At 46.0% G+C, this 14,607-nt stretch overlaps 1 protein-coding gene across 1 annotated transcript; it reads left to right on the top strand.

Annotated features, from left to right (window-relative positions):
* Positions 1 to 1,145: 1,145 nt before the first annotated feature.
* On the top strand, positions 1,146 to 13,904 carry DNAJC18 (DnaJ heat shock protein family (Hsp40) member C18). Its single transcript, XM_086758806.1, has 7 exons — positions 1,146 to 1,290; positions 1,416 to 1,561; positions 2,726 to 2,911; positions 5,188 to 5,300; positions 6,587 to 6,696; positions 8,764 to 8,936; positions 12,853 to 13,904. The coding sequence occupies exons 1-7, from the start codon at positions 1,253 to 1,255 to the stop codon at positions 12,975 to 12,977; spliced, it is 891 nt and encodes a 296-aa protein (XP_086614932.1). The 5' UTR covers positions 1,146 to 1,252; the 3' UTR covers positions 12,978 to 13,904.
* Positions 13,905 to 14,607: the final 703 nt, after the last annotated feature.

Raw genomic sequence — 14,607 nt, 5'->3', positions numbered from 1 at the left:
CGTACAGACCAGGGAGTCTGATAAACTACTTTTTAAATAAATGACACCCTTCCGGTAAAATTCCTGAAAAGTCAAATGACATCACTGCACCCAGCCAGCCTCCACCAGCCCGGTGAGTTTGCTCACGCACAAACCCCAGGCGACTCCCAGCTACGCGGAGGCAGACAGCTCCACGTCGCAGAGACCTGCGGCTCCGCGCACCGAGCCTCACACAGCAGGGTTTAGTCCCAGCAGGACACTGCAAAGGCAGCTGGTAAGCACCCGAGCGATCAAATATTTCTGCAATTGTCAAGCTTTAACTCATCTCCCCTCCACACTGACCTCTGAGAGACGGTCCCGTGCTCAGCTTCCCTTCCCCGGAGCTCCTTCTTCCCAGAGATTCTCCAGGGTCTTGACAAACAACCTCAGCTTGCTCCACGCTAAACCTGATCCACGTCCAAAGTTCCGACTTCGACCTTGTTCAGAAGAAAGACTGAATTTAAAAAACAAACAGTGGAAGTGATGCCACCCCCCTAACTGCCAGCTGCTGCTGCTCACGTGCAAGGAGAGACCTCCCGCACGCTGCCGCGCGCCTACCAGGCGCTCTGGGCGAAGCCGCCGATGCCCTCACGCCGCGACTCCGCTCCCGCGGCCCGTTAGCGGAGCTTTAACTGGCGCCCGGGCCGAGGGGACGCCGGCAGCGCCCGGGCCAGCTGTGAGGGGCTTCCAGCCGCAGCCTGGCCAGCGGGCCCGGCGCCGGCGTTTGTCCAGGCCCCGTCTCGACGCAACGGCTCATGACCACCTCCCCTGGCCTTGCCAGGGCAGCAGCAGCGCTGCCAGGAAGGGCCCTTCAGCTCCGGTAATGACGTCATTCCCCGAAGCTATCGTCATGGTGACGACGTCACCCCCAGTTTGGCCTGCAACACGCCGCCGAGGGGAGGCGGGCGCCTGGGGCTCGGCCCTCACCACAGCTCAGAGGCCAACCCGCGCCGCTCCCCACCACCACCAGCTCCCGCCGGGGACGCCGCCTATGACGTCACCGAGCCGCTCCATGGCGTCACCAGGCAGCCCCTCCGGCCCCGCCCCTCCCTCCCCGCGCGGTGCCCGCTGGGAGCTGTAGTCCGCGCGCCGCCGGCGGGGGGCTCCGGTACCCAGAGGCCCCCGCGCCGCCGCCTCCGCGCGCAAGATGGCGGCGCGGGCGGGCCTGGGGGGCGGCGGGCGGTGAGGGGCGGTGAGGGGCGCCGGGGGCGGGCGGGCTGCCCCGGGGCCCGCCATGACCTACACGGCGGAGCAGCTGGACGGCGTGCGGCGGTGAGCGCGGCGCGGGGACCGGCCGGGCCCGAAGGGGGAGCGGCCGGCGGGGGCCCGCGGGGGGCAGGCAGGCCGGCCGGCCGGCCGGCCGTAGCTAGGGGGTAACCTTGTGTGTGCGCTTCCAGAATAAAGCGGTGCCGGAACTACTATGAAATTCTGGGGGTGGAGAGGGACGCCAGCGAGGAAGACCTGAAGAAAGCCTACCGGAAACTGGCCCTGAAATTTCACCCGGACAAGAACCGCGCTCCCGGAGCAACCGAGGCTTTTAAAGGTGAGGCCCGGTGCAGGCTGGCCCGGTTTGGGAAGTCGTAAACTCAGGCGAGATTAAAACTGCCTCAGACTTACAGTTCTGCTCCTTATATAAAGGCATCACGTGGGCCCATGCGGCTTGTCACGTCTATGGGCAAGCGTGTGCATCTCCACAAAATCCCGCAGCTGCTTGGCAAGATTCGCCTTTTAGTCTTCCGAACGTGGATTTCCGTTAGAAGCAAAGGGAGACAAATCCCAATTCTCATTCCTAGATGCTGTTAATGGTTTAGAGCGATGCTTGGAAATTATACTGGCCATGCAGGAGAGCATGGTGTTGTGTAAGCAATAACTCTGTGTCATAAATAAAATGTTATCTATGTATACGTATGCAAGCAGGTGAAATTCCAGTGCAGTGTTCTGTGTCTGGACTTTTCAGTAATGTTGCAATTGAAACCTGCATCAACAACCTAAACTCTTACCTCTTTTCCTTTTCTGTGCTGTGTTGCAGCTGTCTACAGCAGCACTGTAAGGCAGTACAATATTCACTCATAGTCTGTTAGAATAAGGAGATTTTGAAGAGCTTTTCTGTATTTTTTTGCATTAGGGTTGTATTTCTCTGTGAACTTGTTTACAGCCATGTTCTGTCAAAGATCAAGGAGGAAGATGAGCCAACCAAACACTTCTGGGTGGCTGGATGTGAAGTTGATATGTTGTACAGCTTCACAAGCATCTCTGCCAACAAAACAAAAAAAAAAACTTGGAATGTGGCTCTGCATTTTAATTGGTCTCTGCAGGTATTAACTTTGTTTTAACTGTATGCGGAGTTGCACTTCTCTATCAGCGCTTAGTTTGATCTGATGAAATGTCACGTTCTCACTCAGTCTCCTGTCTGAAGTGGACTCTCTCACCTCGGTGTTAGAAATATTTCAACGCTCTCCGTATGCTGTAGTGCTGTAATTTTTCTCCTGGTACCTGTGACAGCAGGAAGTAGGTTCCATCACAGGTAACGCCAGTGTTGTAACACCTCTTCTACAGGGACAGCTCTTTCAAAAGTAATTCAAGCTTTGGTCAAGCACAAATTTCCTATCCCTTTTGGGCTTCTTTACTCCTCTGCTTATAAAACTCTTGAGATCTGGAAATATTCTGTGATATACGTGTGTAACGCTTCTTTTAATTCCCTCTCCAGCAATAGGCAATGCTTTTGCAGTTCTGAGCAACCCTGAAAAGCGATTACGATACGATGAATTTGGAAGTGACCAAGAGCACGTCAGCACTGGCCAGGCCAGGCACTACAACTACTACACAGAATTCGAAGCAGACATTACGCCAGAAGAAATATTCAATGTCTTTTTTGGCGGGCACTTTCCTACAGGTTAGTATCCGTCCGCGATGCGTTTGAAATGCAGCGAGCTGACGCTAGACCACGAAGGAAGTTCAGCTTCTCTTGGTGCTGCTCCGGGGGTTGATTATACATCTGAGAAGAGCAAAGCCTTTTTGGTATTTACTGTTTTCTCCCTTTCTAGCTTTTTATGCCTGGAAAAACTCCCTTAATGCATGGTTTAAACTTCAGGTTTTAGCAGCTCCATTCCCCAAAAATCTCAAAGCCTGGCCGGGAAGGGCTGGCGGCTGCCAGATGTGCAGTATCCAGTAACAGACCAGTAGGTGCGTACCTGCAAGTTTTCCACTTCTGACTTTGCAAGAAATCGGACCTGTGTGTGCCTTTTGCCTCGGCCACCGGTGAAACATTGCCTTTGTGGAACGAGGCTGCTGTGCAGCTGTGGGCGACAGAGATGCTTGGAGTTGAGGACAAGAAATTGAGGAGGTGCGCAAGGATTTTGGGTACAGGGCATGGCAGGCTTAACAGGTAGAGTGGTGTGAAGAAGTAAGTCAGAATTTTTATCGATGTAGCAGAGAATAAGAAAATGAAAAGATAATTCCATAGTAATAGCTGTTGGTAGTAAACAATAGTTTCCTTGCCAAAGGAATGTTTAGGTCTGAATTTATCTACATTTTCCTAATCTGAGTTTTAAATTCTGAAAAATCCGCAGTTCAGTAATTTTCCAAAGAGGCAAAGTCCACACAGTTTCTACTTGGCAAGAGAATTACTGGTAAAAAAATGTCCAGATAGTTGATATAAAGAGAATATTTTTTTAAACTGTTGTAATGTTAAGTGGGACTTGTGTGTGTGAGCTGAAGTTTGTGCTCTGCACTATTGTGATGGGTTTTGTTTTGTGAAACCTTGCTGTCACCAGACTCTCTGGGAATCTGCGTACAGAAAGTGGGTGTTAGGGGAAACTCGTTGTATAGCTTTTGTGGGCAGGTTTTGGCTTTGTTTTTACCGTGCGTTTTTCCTCTGTGCAAATTCAGTGGAAAAATATTAAAAGTTAGTGTTAAATGTCTCAAGTGTAAAAGGAGGCTCTCCATGTGGCATAGTGTTGCAGTTATAATGGGTAGAGGCTACAAGTTAAACTTCTTTCTCGTTAAAAAGAAAAAAAAATGCATATGGAAGGAAAGAAACTGCTGTCAGAAATTCTTTGAGAAACTTCGGATTTGGGAAAGCTGTTTTCTAGGCATACTGCAAAAGCCATTCTTCTCTTCCCATGCTTGCTTCTGTTTCTTCACAGCTTGATAAAATACTGTCTGAGCAGTGTTGAATGATAGAAACAAACTTTCTTTTCCAAGAAAGAAACTTTCCCTCTTCAAGCCAGCCTCATCTGGTGCTCTGTTGGAGCTGTGGCTGCAAAGATGCCTAGACTCTTGGAAAAATCTTTGGACAAGCGGTGAGACAGAGGTTTTGACACAATAGCAAAGGCCACTTCTTGCAGAATTCTTTGGGAAATTCAGAGAAAGGAGAGTATAAAGTGTAAAAATAATGTGATGTCTTTCCCAGGGCTTAAAAATAGATTTGCATTTCTGTTGTCATGATAATGCCATAGATTTCAATTCTCTGCTACAAAGAGATGGTGAATTTCGAAAGAGGAGAGCACAGCTGTTATTAAGATATTCATGTGGTGATAAAATCAGAGTTGAAGCTTCAAATCGAATCAGCGTATGCAATTCTTTCCTTGTTTTAGGCTTTTTTAAAAATAAATCAACTACATTCAGTGTGCAAGAAAAGAAATCCTGAACTGTACTTTTTTAAACTCAAAAAGCTATTCTTTAAATCTGTCCTTATTATAAAATCACTAAGTGAAACTATAGTTTGAAGGAAGAGGGGGTAGAAATGAGTGTCAAAGACCATATTCAGTAATTATGGGAAGCCATAATTCATGGCCTGAGTCTAGTGAAGCAAATTAATTTTCCTTCTTAGAGTCTGGGGGCGCAACACAAGCTGCGGCCTTGCAAGTGAACATGACAAAAAGAATATTAAAATATGAGATACGATAATAAAAATGATAGCGTGTTTCTGCAGTTTGATTTAAATTAAGATGGACTTAGGGCAAACTTTACAGTTTCTCTGGTACGCTTTTTGGAACAACATGTTATTTTAACACTAAATCTGAGGTATCGCAACTGTAATTCAGATCGTGTAGTATCAGCCTGGATGATCAGCTAGAAACTCTGAGAAATACACGTGAGCACCAGCAACTGGATGAAAACCGTGACCCTCTCTTGGTTTTTTGTTTTGTTTTGTTTTTTTTTTAACAGGAAATATCCATATGTTCTCAAATGTAGCCAGAGATGCACACTACTATCCACGAAGGCACCGAAATGAGAGAGCATGGACACAGGAGCAAGAGGAGGAGGAAAACAGGCCACAGGTAGCCAGGAGGGGGGATCTCTTGGGCTTAAATAGTTCACCAGGGTGAGCGGTCCACTTGCACATCCGAAGCCAGGACAAACTTTCCCGTCCTTAAATGCTCAGTGTTTATCCTCAAGTGCTGCAGCCAAAATGGTTGCTTTCAGAAATAACTACATTGTCTTTTATAATAAAAATACTTTAAAAATACATTGTATTGATAGGATTAGAAGCCCTGGAGTTTCTGTCACCGAGCGTTTTGCTGGTGCGAGTGCTAATGGTTTGGTAATCCAACAACAATTAGCCCACACGTGGGCTGGTAACGAAAGACTGGCTTGTCATCGTGGTGTGTTTAATCCTTTAGTAAATTAGCACACAGTTTTTGCCCAGGTGCTGCACAGGCTTTTTCCAGCCCAGGGCAGGATGGATCTGGGATAGTTTTCTAGCAGCTGAAACCTCTAGATGAGACACAAGGTGTCGTTTGTTGCTAGCGTACATACACACATGCCACCTACCTTGGAAAAACCTTCCTCTGGAGGCAGTCTGTTAACGGAACAAGATCGTTCTCTGAGGAAGGTGAGTTATAGTCAGGCTCTAAAAAAAAAAAAACAACCCTGATACAGCCTATAAACAGCTAAGTTAGGGCAAATGAATGCCACCTACTACTGCGTCAGGTATTCTTGTGCTGTCCCAGGGCAGAGAGCAAAACCTGAATAGCTGCGTATTGTATTTTACTCCTGGTTAGAAAAGGCATTTTAGAAGCCAATTTGGAAATAAATAAAAAGCAGAAGTAAAGATCTGCTTTCTCTTTGATTCCCCCCTTTCGTCCTACTAAATTCACTCAAACAAAAACAAGTGCTTGCATCCTGTCCCACATTACACTGCGTATGGTCTCTTAATGCTTCACTTTTCAGCTATTTTACCCAGCATTTGAACAGAGGTTGAGGTTTTTAGAATGCATGTAGCAAACTTCAGAAGATGCCATAGGCTCAAATGGGAATTGCAGCGTGTTCCTCCAGTCTGGGTTGTCGGCTGGTCGCTGACAGGTACAGTGCTGTGGGCATCTGTCGCCTTGTGGAGGAAGCTGTAGATGGAAAGAAATGTCACGAAAATGTAATTGGGAGAAAATGGCTTTAAAGAGCTTTCTGAGATTATTAACAAAGATTATTTTGAAATTAAGTTGTCATCTCTCTCAAAATTTGCAAGCAATTCCTCTTATTTTTTCTTTTCAGTTTACACTTAATACACTGTTGATCTATGACAGATAGCCTGGTTTTCTTATCCACTAATTCATGTTGTTCTTTTCAGAACTCATACTCTGCATTTATCCAGTTGATGCCAGTTTTCATAATAATAATAGTGTCGGTTATAACTCAGCTGATGGCCACTAACCCGCCCTACAGCCTGTTCTACAAATCGTAAGTCATTTAAGAACACATTTTTCTGGTCTTCCGTGTTTGCGATAAGGAGGTAGAGGGAAGTTGGAACTGATAGCAAAATGCATGTTAGTGTTCTGCTCTGCTCTTTCTAGAAAGTGTTATCAATTTGTAAATAAGGAAATACCGACAGTCTCTGTTGACGAGCTCTCCTATGCATTATCGCGCCGGAGTTAACCGTGGGGTGCTTTGTTGTACTGTGCTGAACAAATAGAGGCACTGAGCCAGAGCACTATCTCAACTGGCGTGAAATGGTTTCGCACGGTGATACGGTAGCAGGAATGTGGCTGTAGCTCAGCAGCCTCTGGTCTGCCCAGCCCCCAGGAATCTGTGGACCACCGCTGAGGTTCCCACGTAAAGCAATTGAGGAATAAAGCCTGCTGTTCACAGTATAAATCCGAATCTGCTCTGGAGCTTGAATTCCACTGGAGGAATTGTCAAGCTCCAGAAATCATTAAAATGCCCTGGTTTAACTGTAAAGAAGCAGGACCCTGGGGTTGCAGAGGGCAAACTGAACGGGTCAGCTGTGGAAGCAGAAGGAACACCACCAGACCTGCGTTTGTCGGGCAGAGAAAAGCCTGTTTGCTCCTCTCGGCATCCCATGTTGGGAGCTTTCTCCAGTGAGAAAGCTGACCAGTTCACTCACCTTCACTGTTTCTTGCAGAGATAGGAGCGGGAGTGAGCAGGTTTTGAACCACCTGCTGCGCACAGCAATATCACAGTGCTCCAGACGCTCCCCTTGCTCCCTTTTAGGAGCAAAACTGCGTAGGTTTAGGTTTAGGCTCCTGTCCCCTCCGCTGTCATAGCAGCCCAACGCCCGTCATCGTGTTTTACCACAAGATGTCAGTGTGTAGACCTAGCAGAAGAACAAGAGGGTGGTTGATTTTAGTTTGGGTTTGTCGTTTTGGCTTTTTTCTTTGGGTTTTTTTTTTCTTTGGTTTTTTTTTTTCTTTGGCTTTTTTTTTTTCTATTTTAGAGAGTGTTTTGCTATCTGCTGGTCCCATGTGAGACCTCCCACGCTGCCCCCAGAGCAGCTAATCTCTCCTGCTTTTTGTCACTGCCTCCCCTTCTCCTGTTGGTCTGAGATAGGCAGGCCCGAGCCTGGCATACAGTCGCGCTGTTTCCCTAAACCATAACCTTAAAAAGAACTAACAGCCTAAAAACTAAAAGAAATTGTTTATATAAACAGAGCATAGAGACTGCAAGAGAGAAGGAAAAGAGGAGCCCAGGAAATAGAAGGGGCAAACTGGATTCCATTCAGTAGAGTGTAACCTTTGTGTTTTGGCTGCCTGCCTCTTTCTCTGGGCAGTGATTTGAAAAAACGCCTGGTTGTCTTTGCTAAAATAAGGACATTCGGTAGAAGAGAATAGTTTGATCCAGCGGCTCTGTCAGAGTTGCTTATTCTACCTACAGAATATCCCTTGGGGATATTCCATGCCCCACGTCGTTTACTGATGACGATAAAAACCTAAAGGAAAGTGTAACTAGAATCTCCCCTGCTAATTCTTGTTTCTGCTAAAGGATCCCGAATCCAGGGAAATCCAGATCCAATTGTGTTATGCCCTAAGCAATCCTGAGATGCATGTCTGTCTTACAATCTCTGTTTGTCATCAATTGCCGTGAATTTCTGGACCTAGCTTGGCAGAAATCACCAGCAAATAGAAGAAAGCACGTGGAGCTTCCATTCACAGATAAGATCTGCTGTTACGTTTTGGAAGTGTTCTGACTGAGCTCTTGAGAACACACACGATATTTGGAAGGAGCAGTGTCGGCTCTGAGTTGAGTCAGTGCTTTGTAAATATTTCCAAGTATTGGGTATTTGCACTGTGGTTTTTAGGGGCGGGGGGAGCGTGAGTGAGTTCTGTTTGGAGCACACAGTGCCTGAGAGTTGTAATTCCCTTACTGCGTGATTGAGGGAGCTGTAGTCCTGCGGAAAGTTACTGCAAAGAAGTTGCACATGCTGTCCTCTGGAAATGCTGATACGGAGAAACATCAGTTGTTTTCCTGCTAAAATAAATAAATATCTATTTTCTCCATGATGTTTTACAGGTCCATAGGCCATGTTGTTAGCAGAGAAACAGAGAACTTGCAGGTGCCTTACTATGTTGATAAAAACTTTGAAAAGAATTATCAAGGAGCAGAACTTCAAGAGCTAGAGAAAACTGTTGAAAAAGATTACATAGACTATATTCAGACCAGCTGCTGGAAGGAGAAACAGCAAAGTAAGTTATTTTTGTTACAGGCCTGTGCCTACAGCCCATCAGGAGCTGTGTGATGGCTGTGCTTCACAAAGCAGTGCCATTTTTAGCCTCCTTTTCGGGTGCATATAACGTCTCAGACCTTGCACTGGTGTTTCTCACATCTGCTCTTAGCATTGCATTTGCTGTTTGTGAGGGTCTGTCAAAATTCACCTTAGGTGGAAGTAGATTTCACCATTTGAGACATTTTTTCCACTCAGTTTTTATGCTTGAATAACTCTTAGTGGAGATGTTTTAAATGTATAATCCGCCACGTTATCTAGCTCTGACCAATTGTTAGGGCTGGAAAAGATCTTGAGACATCACCTACTCCGTCTTTCCTCCGCTGGAGCAGAATCATTTTTCCTTTGGTTAACTCCAGAAGATTATGATCTATCTTTTTCTTCAAAGCTTAATCAGAATGAGAGCCCATAGCCTATTCAGGTGCTTTTGGTGACTGGTGTTACTGGTATCAGTTTTCAAAGAGCGTGCTTCGGTGCTTGTTTTGTGCGCTTATTTGCATTTTCTGTCTTTCGATGAGTTTGAGATCATGTTTTTCACCGTAGTCAAGGTTGTCTTTTAAAAGCAAGAATTGAATGCAGAAAGGGAGAACACACAAATGCGAGCATTCAAAATCATTATTCTCACGTCCTAAGTCCATCAGTGGCACATCACGGCATGTATTTTAACCCCGTGCTGTATTATTTGTTATTTACTGCTCTTGTAGTTCGTTTAAAATAGAGCAAAGCCCTGCTTCTTTTGTAACTGTACAAAATAACAGAAATCAAATCACAAGGGCTGGCCGGAGCTGGGATGTTGTGACTGATTTTTTTTTTTTTTTCAGCTGAAGAACTAATCACCTCAAAATGAGTAAACACAAACTACTGCTGTTTTCTTCCACGGAACTGTTTCTGTGTGAATGTTTAGTAGCAGCAGAGGCAAGCTGCTTTCTCACACCAGGACTTTCTGCATTGCTGTGTGTGAAGCAGTCCTCAGCACGCTACTAAAAAGTGACTTTGCACTGGTTTACAGTTTCTTTACCGATGGCATCATTATGGTAGCAGACATTCTTGTCTAAACAAGACTTGTTTAATCCTGTGCTAGAGGGAACAGTGGTGTTGCTGACTCCAAACTATTTACAGATTTTTTGATGGGGAGAGTTGTTTTGTTTTTATCCAGAGACTAGGGGGTTTATTTTACATAAAACTTACCAATCTTGTTTATAAAAAGAAATATACAGATGTAGGCGCTGGAGTTGTAAAAGAAAATAATGTAAGACCATAAAAATCCCCCCAAATCCCTTAGGTTTTGATCTGCTTGACTTGTGGTCTCTGAGCACCTGTGGCAGGCAGGAGCAGCCTCTAGGTATAGTGTGGCTGTTATAACCATAAATGTAGGCTTCATGCCTAGGCTTGCTACAGGGATAGAAGTTATTTCTCACAGAAAAATCCTCTGAATTGGCCTTGTGCAACTGAAAGTTGCTATGTTGTCTCTTTCGCTTAGACCCTGAGCTAAGGAGTGCCATGCCCCAAAATGGGCAACAGGGTTTGCAAGTCTCGGAGAGACTGGTAGTCACAGAGGGGGAGATGATCCAGCACTGCACGCCAAGTAATTCCTGCGAAACAGTGCCTCTCTGGAGCTTTTACACTGAGAGACTTTATTAGTCACACATCTGCAGACATATTTACAGCGTCCACAATGAGCAGCAGCCTGAGGAGACCACTGTAATTAAAAAAACACGTTTTCAGAATGATTACCATCGAGGCGAGCAAGCAGGTAATGAGCCCAGCTGAGACTGTGCTAACTTTAGTACAGCCCAGTTTGTAAAAATAAACTGTGAATGCAAGATGGAGCGCTGCGAAAAGTTCTCTGGGGATGTCGGGACAGTTCGTAGTCAGCTGTTGTTTCATAACTCTGGTCCGTTAATTCTTGTTGAAGTGTTTAACTTCATGTGGTCAACTTTTTTTTTTTTTTTTTGTCAGTTGAATGTCTATTAATAGCGTGTTTGTTGTGTTTACTGAGGGCGCATTTCTCTTTAGCGGCAGAATACTGTGTAGAAGGTGCAGATGCTGCGGGTTTTGGTCTTCTGAAGGAGAAAAAGCACGTCGCAGGTTTTTACAGGAGATTATTCAGCTGTAAAGTAAGACTGCAGAGAGCTCTGAGTTGTAGAAAATGACAAAGAGGCAACTGAAAACAGAGAGAAGGAGGATACGTAGTTGGAATTAGGTGTTTTAGGAATTCCTTAAAAAAGAACAGCTCAGTGTAAAAGATTGAAAACCAGAAGAAACCAACGTGACACAACGAAAAAGTGCAAGCGTTTGCAGTGAGTGTTTTTGCCCCGTTGGGTAAGCGTAAACTGAGATTCTTCGCTGCAGAGCTCCAGGGACTCTGGCCGCGGAGACAATCACCCCAGCCCAGTTCTGCTGAAGGCTTGTCAAGGCTGTGTGCCTGGCACAACTCGGATGCTATTTTAGTTATAAAACCTGAAAATTGATTCCTGATCTAAAATAAAATGTTCATGCCTGTCAGTTTGTAAAGCTTTTCAGTAAATAGGTGGAGGGTCAAATGGATTTGAACTTCAGTGGGGCAGGGACAGAGGCTTGAAAGGATCTTTTCAAGTTCTTTCCACTCTGAATGATTTTGTAAAATGAGAGATTTGTAAGATGTATAAAAGCTCTCTGAAAAAACTGAGTGCCATCAGGTAGCCTCTGCTTAGGGAAATTTCGACCTTTTCAGAAACAAATTACTGCTGTTCTCTTAGATGCATGTAATCCTGGGTGTAAATTATTCTTCAGGGAGAAAGCTATGTCAAGACCTCCGTAGCTAATTAGCAAAAGAAACTTTTCTGAATTACAGGGGAGAAATAATTTAAACAATGAGATGACTTTGGTTTTATGTTGCTTTTGAGAAGAAGGGGAAAAAATATGCAAAGCACATTTGAGATTGTATCGTTAATGAAAGGGCACTGAGGCCTCTCAGACAAATCCCTCGGCTAGCTCTTCACCTTCCTGTAATCAATACCAAAGGAAAAAAAACCTAGCAGAATTTATAATGCTTTGTGCATAAAGCTCTTGCCAGACAGAGTTTAAATTCTGAGAAGTGCAACATCAAAAAAAACCCCAGTTATCTGTGCCTTCAAGTATATATTTGGGTGGATGCTCCGGGCCCTTGCAGAACGCATCTGCCGAAGGAATTGCGTGTCTCGGTTCCGTGGACAGGGGTGTGCGTGTCTGGCAGTGCCTGCTTAGCTCACGAGACAGCTGACAGCCCCAAGGCAGCCACAGGAAAAGTCGGTAAGAGGCGCTCTCTCCTTCTGGCGTGTCGCTGAAATACCGCTGGGAGGTGCAGAGTAACCCCCTCCGCCAGTCTGCGGCTGGCGGTACCCCGGTACGGATCAGGGCGCGCTGAGGTGGGATCTGGCACAGATGTCTGGGGCGATACCGCTGTTTACAGGTGCCGCGGAGCAGACCAAATGGTTTCTTACTAGCTCCTCTTTATGCACAGTCAATTTAAATATATATGTCTATTTGAACGCCATCACCTGTTCCTTAGGTCATTAACATAATTTTAATTTTTATGCAACTTCTAAGCTGTATTTAGTTTGTTTTCTTGTAGACAGTAATAATCAGTCTTAATTTTTGCTTGGGTTGTTGTCCTGCTGGTGCACTGGTAGAGAGGGTCATTGTAACTGTTTGAGTTTTCAAGCGGTTCTGGGAACGCCGCTTTCCTAAGTAGCTAGCCTGGTTAGACCTGGCGGCCTCTCTTTAAGGAAAGTTGTTAACATGCTCAATTTCACTGAAACAACAAAAAAATACACTAAAGATAACAAAGCACTGAGAAAGTGTTATTTAAAGTAGGTTCACAGCTTCATCCTAATACATCCATTTTTTTTGTCTTTCAGAGTCTGATCTGTCGAATTTGGCGAAGCTGTACAGAGATGAGCGGTTAAAGCAGAAAGCAGAATCGCTGAAACTCGAGCACTGTGAGAAGCTCTCCAGTCTGATTGGAATGCACAAAGGGGGCTGACCGGGACACACACGTTCTGTCGTTTTATTTATTGCTGTTTTAACTTATGTTTTTATTTTCCTTTGTATAAAAAGGGAAGGAGTCTGTTGTAACCGAGTGTGAATATTGGATTCCTTCTGCGGACGGCGCAGAGGTGGGCCAGCACGAGCTGTAGAGCTGGTGTTTGCTGGAATAGACGCTGTACGCTATACGTGGTTCCAAGGACCAGTGGCACTCTGTAAATTCATTCCCTGGAAAGGCTGTTAGTTTGGAACCTGTCTGCGCTGGTAGTTTGTCTGCCATCCGTACTTCCCAGGACCGCAGGCGAATGTCTTGGCTTTCTGTATTTTACATGGACCAGCCACTCACTCCATCGAGCAGCGTAGTTCTCGGCGCTGAGCGCGCTAGCCCTCTCGTACGGCTAACCAAGCAGATGTCCTTGCTTCTCCAGCCGTTTGTAATGAGAATTAAGATGGAAGCCGGCGTGTTTCCTGTCCAAGTGGTCATACGCGATGCTTAATTCGGATGAGTCAAGTACCTGCTTCAGATGAGCACTCCAGCAGGCTCTCGGCTCTCCACGCTGCCGAGGGGACGGAACCGGAATCTGAATTGCACCAATTCCAGCGTCTGCTGGACTGTCGAGAGAGGCCAGCCATATTTATTTTCTCCTGTGTTTCCAATGGCATATTTTTAAGCTGGCTGTTTAATTCTGGTTTTTATCTGCAAACTCTTCTCCGGCTGTTACAGGCGTCCTGCTTTTTCTGGTACGGTTTTGATGTAGCATATTTTTACTCTGTTGAGCAGTTATGAATGTTTCCCTGTAGAGATAGCATTGCAAAGAAAAAGATCCGTGTAGTAGTGTCCTGTTTTTCCTTGATCCTCCTTTACCAATCCCGGCGTTAAAGGCCGGTTGAGGATGGGTTTTACTCGCCAGCAGCAGAGAACAGACTGTTGCTCCGGTTGAGCTTCGTTAACCTCCTGAGCCGGTTTCTGGGGTGGGGTGGCGCAGGTGTGTACCACACATGGAATGAAGGACATCTTCGGGCAGCGCAGGTGCAGGCTTCTGCCCTCCCTCTGCCGTGCGAGGACTTGGCGCGCTCGCCTCTCTGATGTGGAGGGGCATGTCCGTTAAAACTGAACAACTCTGTTCCTAAAACTCACTACAGGTAGAGCAGGATGCCACAGATGGCCTTGGCGTAAACCTAGGAAGCAAAGTGCTCAAAAAAGTTTGAGGAATGCCAGAATTAAAATCGCCTTTAAAGCTCAGACATGGAGTCTCCATGTGCCTGGGTCAGGTACTGGTGTGCTGAGGGCGTCCTGTTGGCAGAGTGCACGAAACGGCTGGTACGGAGAGCAGGGAACAGGGACTGTAGGTATCGGAAAGGGTCCTCTTGGTGTCCCCGTCCCGTCCGTTACGGCTGTGGGAGGTTGGGCAGCAAACGGAGCTGGGAGCTGCAGGAAGAGGAGCTTCTCTGGTGATCCCCACCAGAGAGGGGGTGTTTGTCTTGGATTCTGAGATTTGGGGCTCCTGCGATGAGATGGACATGTCCCCCGTATGATGCGACCACTGCAACTACAGCAGTATTGCTATGAAATGGTGGTGTGTTTAAAAAAAAAAATTTAAAACAACATAATGACTCCTTAAAGTTAG

Source organism: Chlamydotis macqueenii, chromosome 14, assembly GCF_036417535.1.
Source record: "Chlamydotis macqueenii isolate bChlMac1 chromosome 14, bChlMac1.mat, whole genome shotgun sequence".
NCBI lineage: Eukaryota > Metazoa > Chordata > Aves > Otidiformes > Otididae > Chlamydotis > Chlamydotis macqueenii.
Note: the sequence above shows the minus strand (reverse complement) of the source record. Positions and strands in the feature narration are given on the sequence as shown.

Excerpts from the sequence above, each read along its gene's own strand:
- DNAJC18 (XM_086758806.1), top strand. The coding sequence starts at position 1,253 with ATGACCTACACGGCGGAGCAGCTGGACGGCGTGCGGCG. Across the intron at positions 1,562-2,725 it reads AGCAACCGAGGCTTTTAAAG|CAATAGGCAATGCTTTTGCA; the intron begins GTGAGGCCCGGT and ends TTCCCTCTCCAG. Across the intron at positions 2,912-5,187 it reads TGGCGGGCACTTTCCTACAG|GAAATATCCATATGTTCTCA; the intron begins GTTAGTATCCGT and ends TTTTTTTAACAG.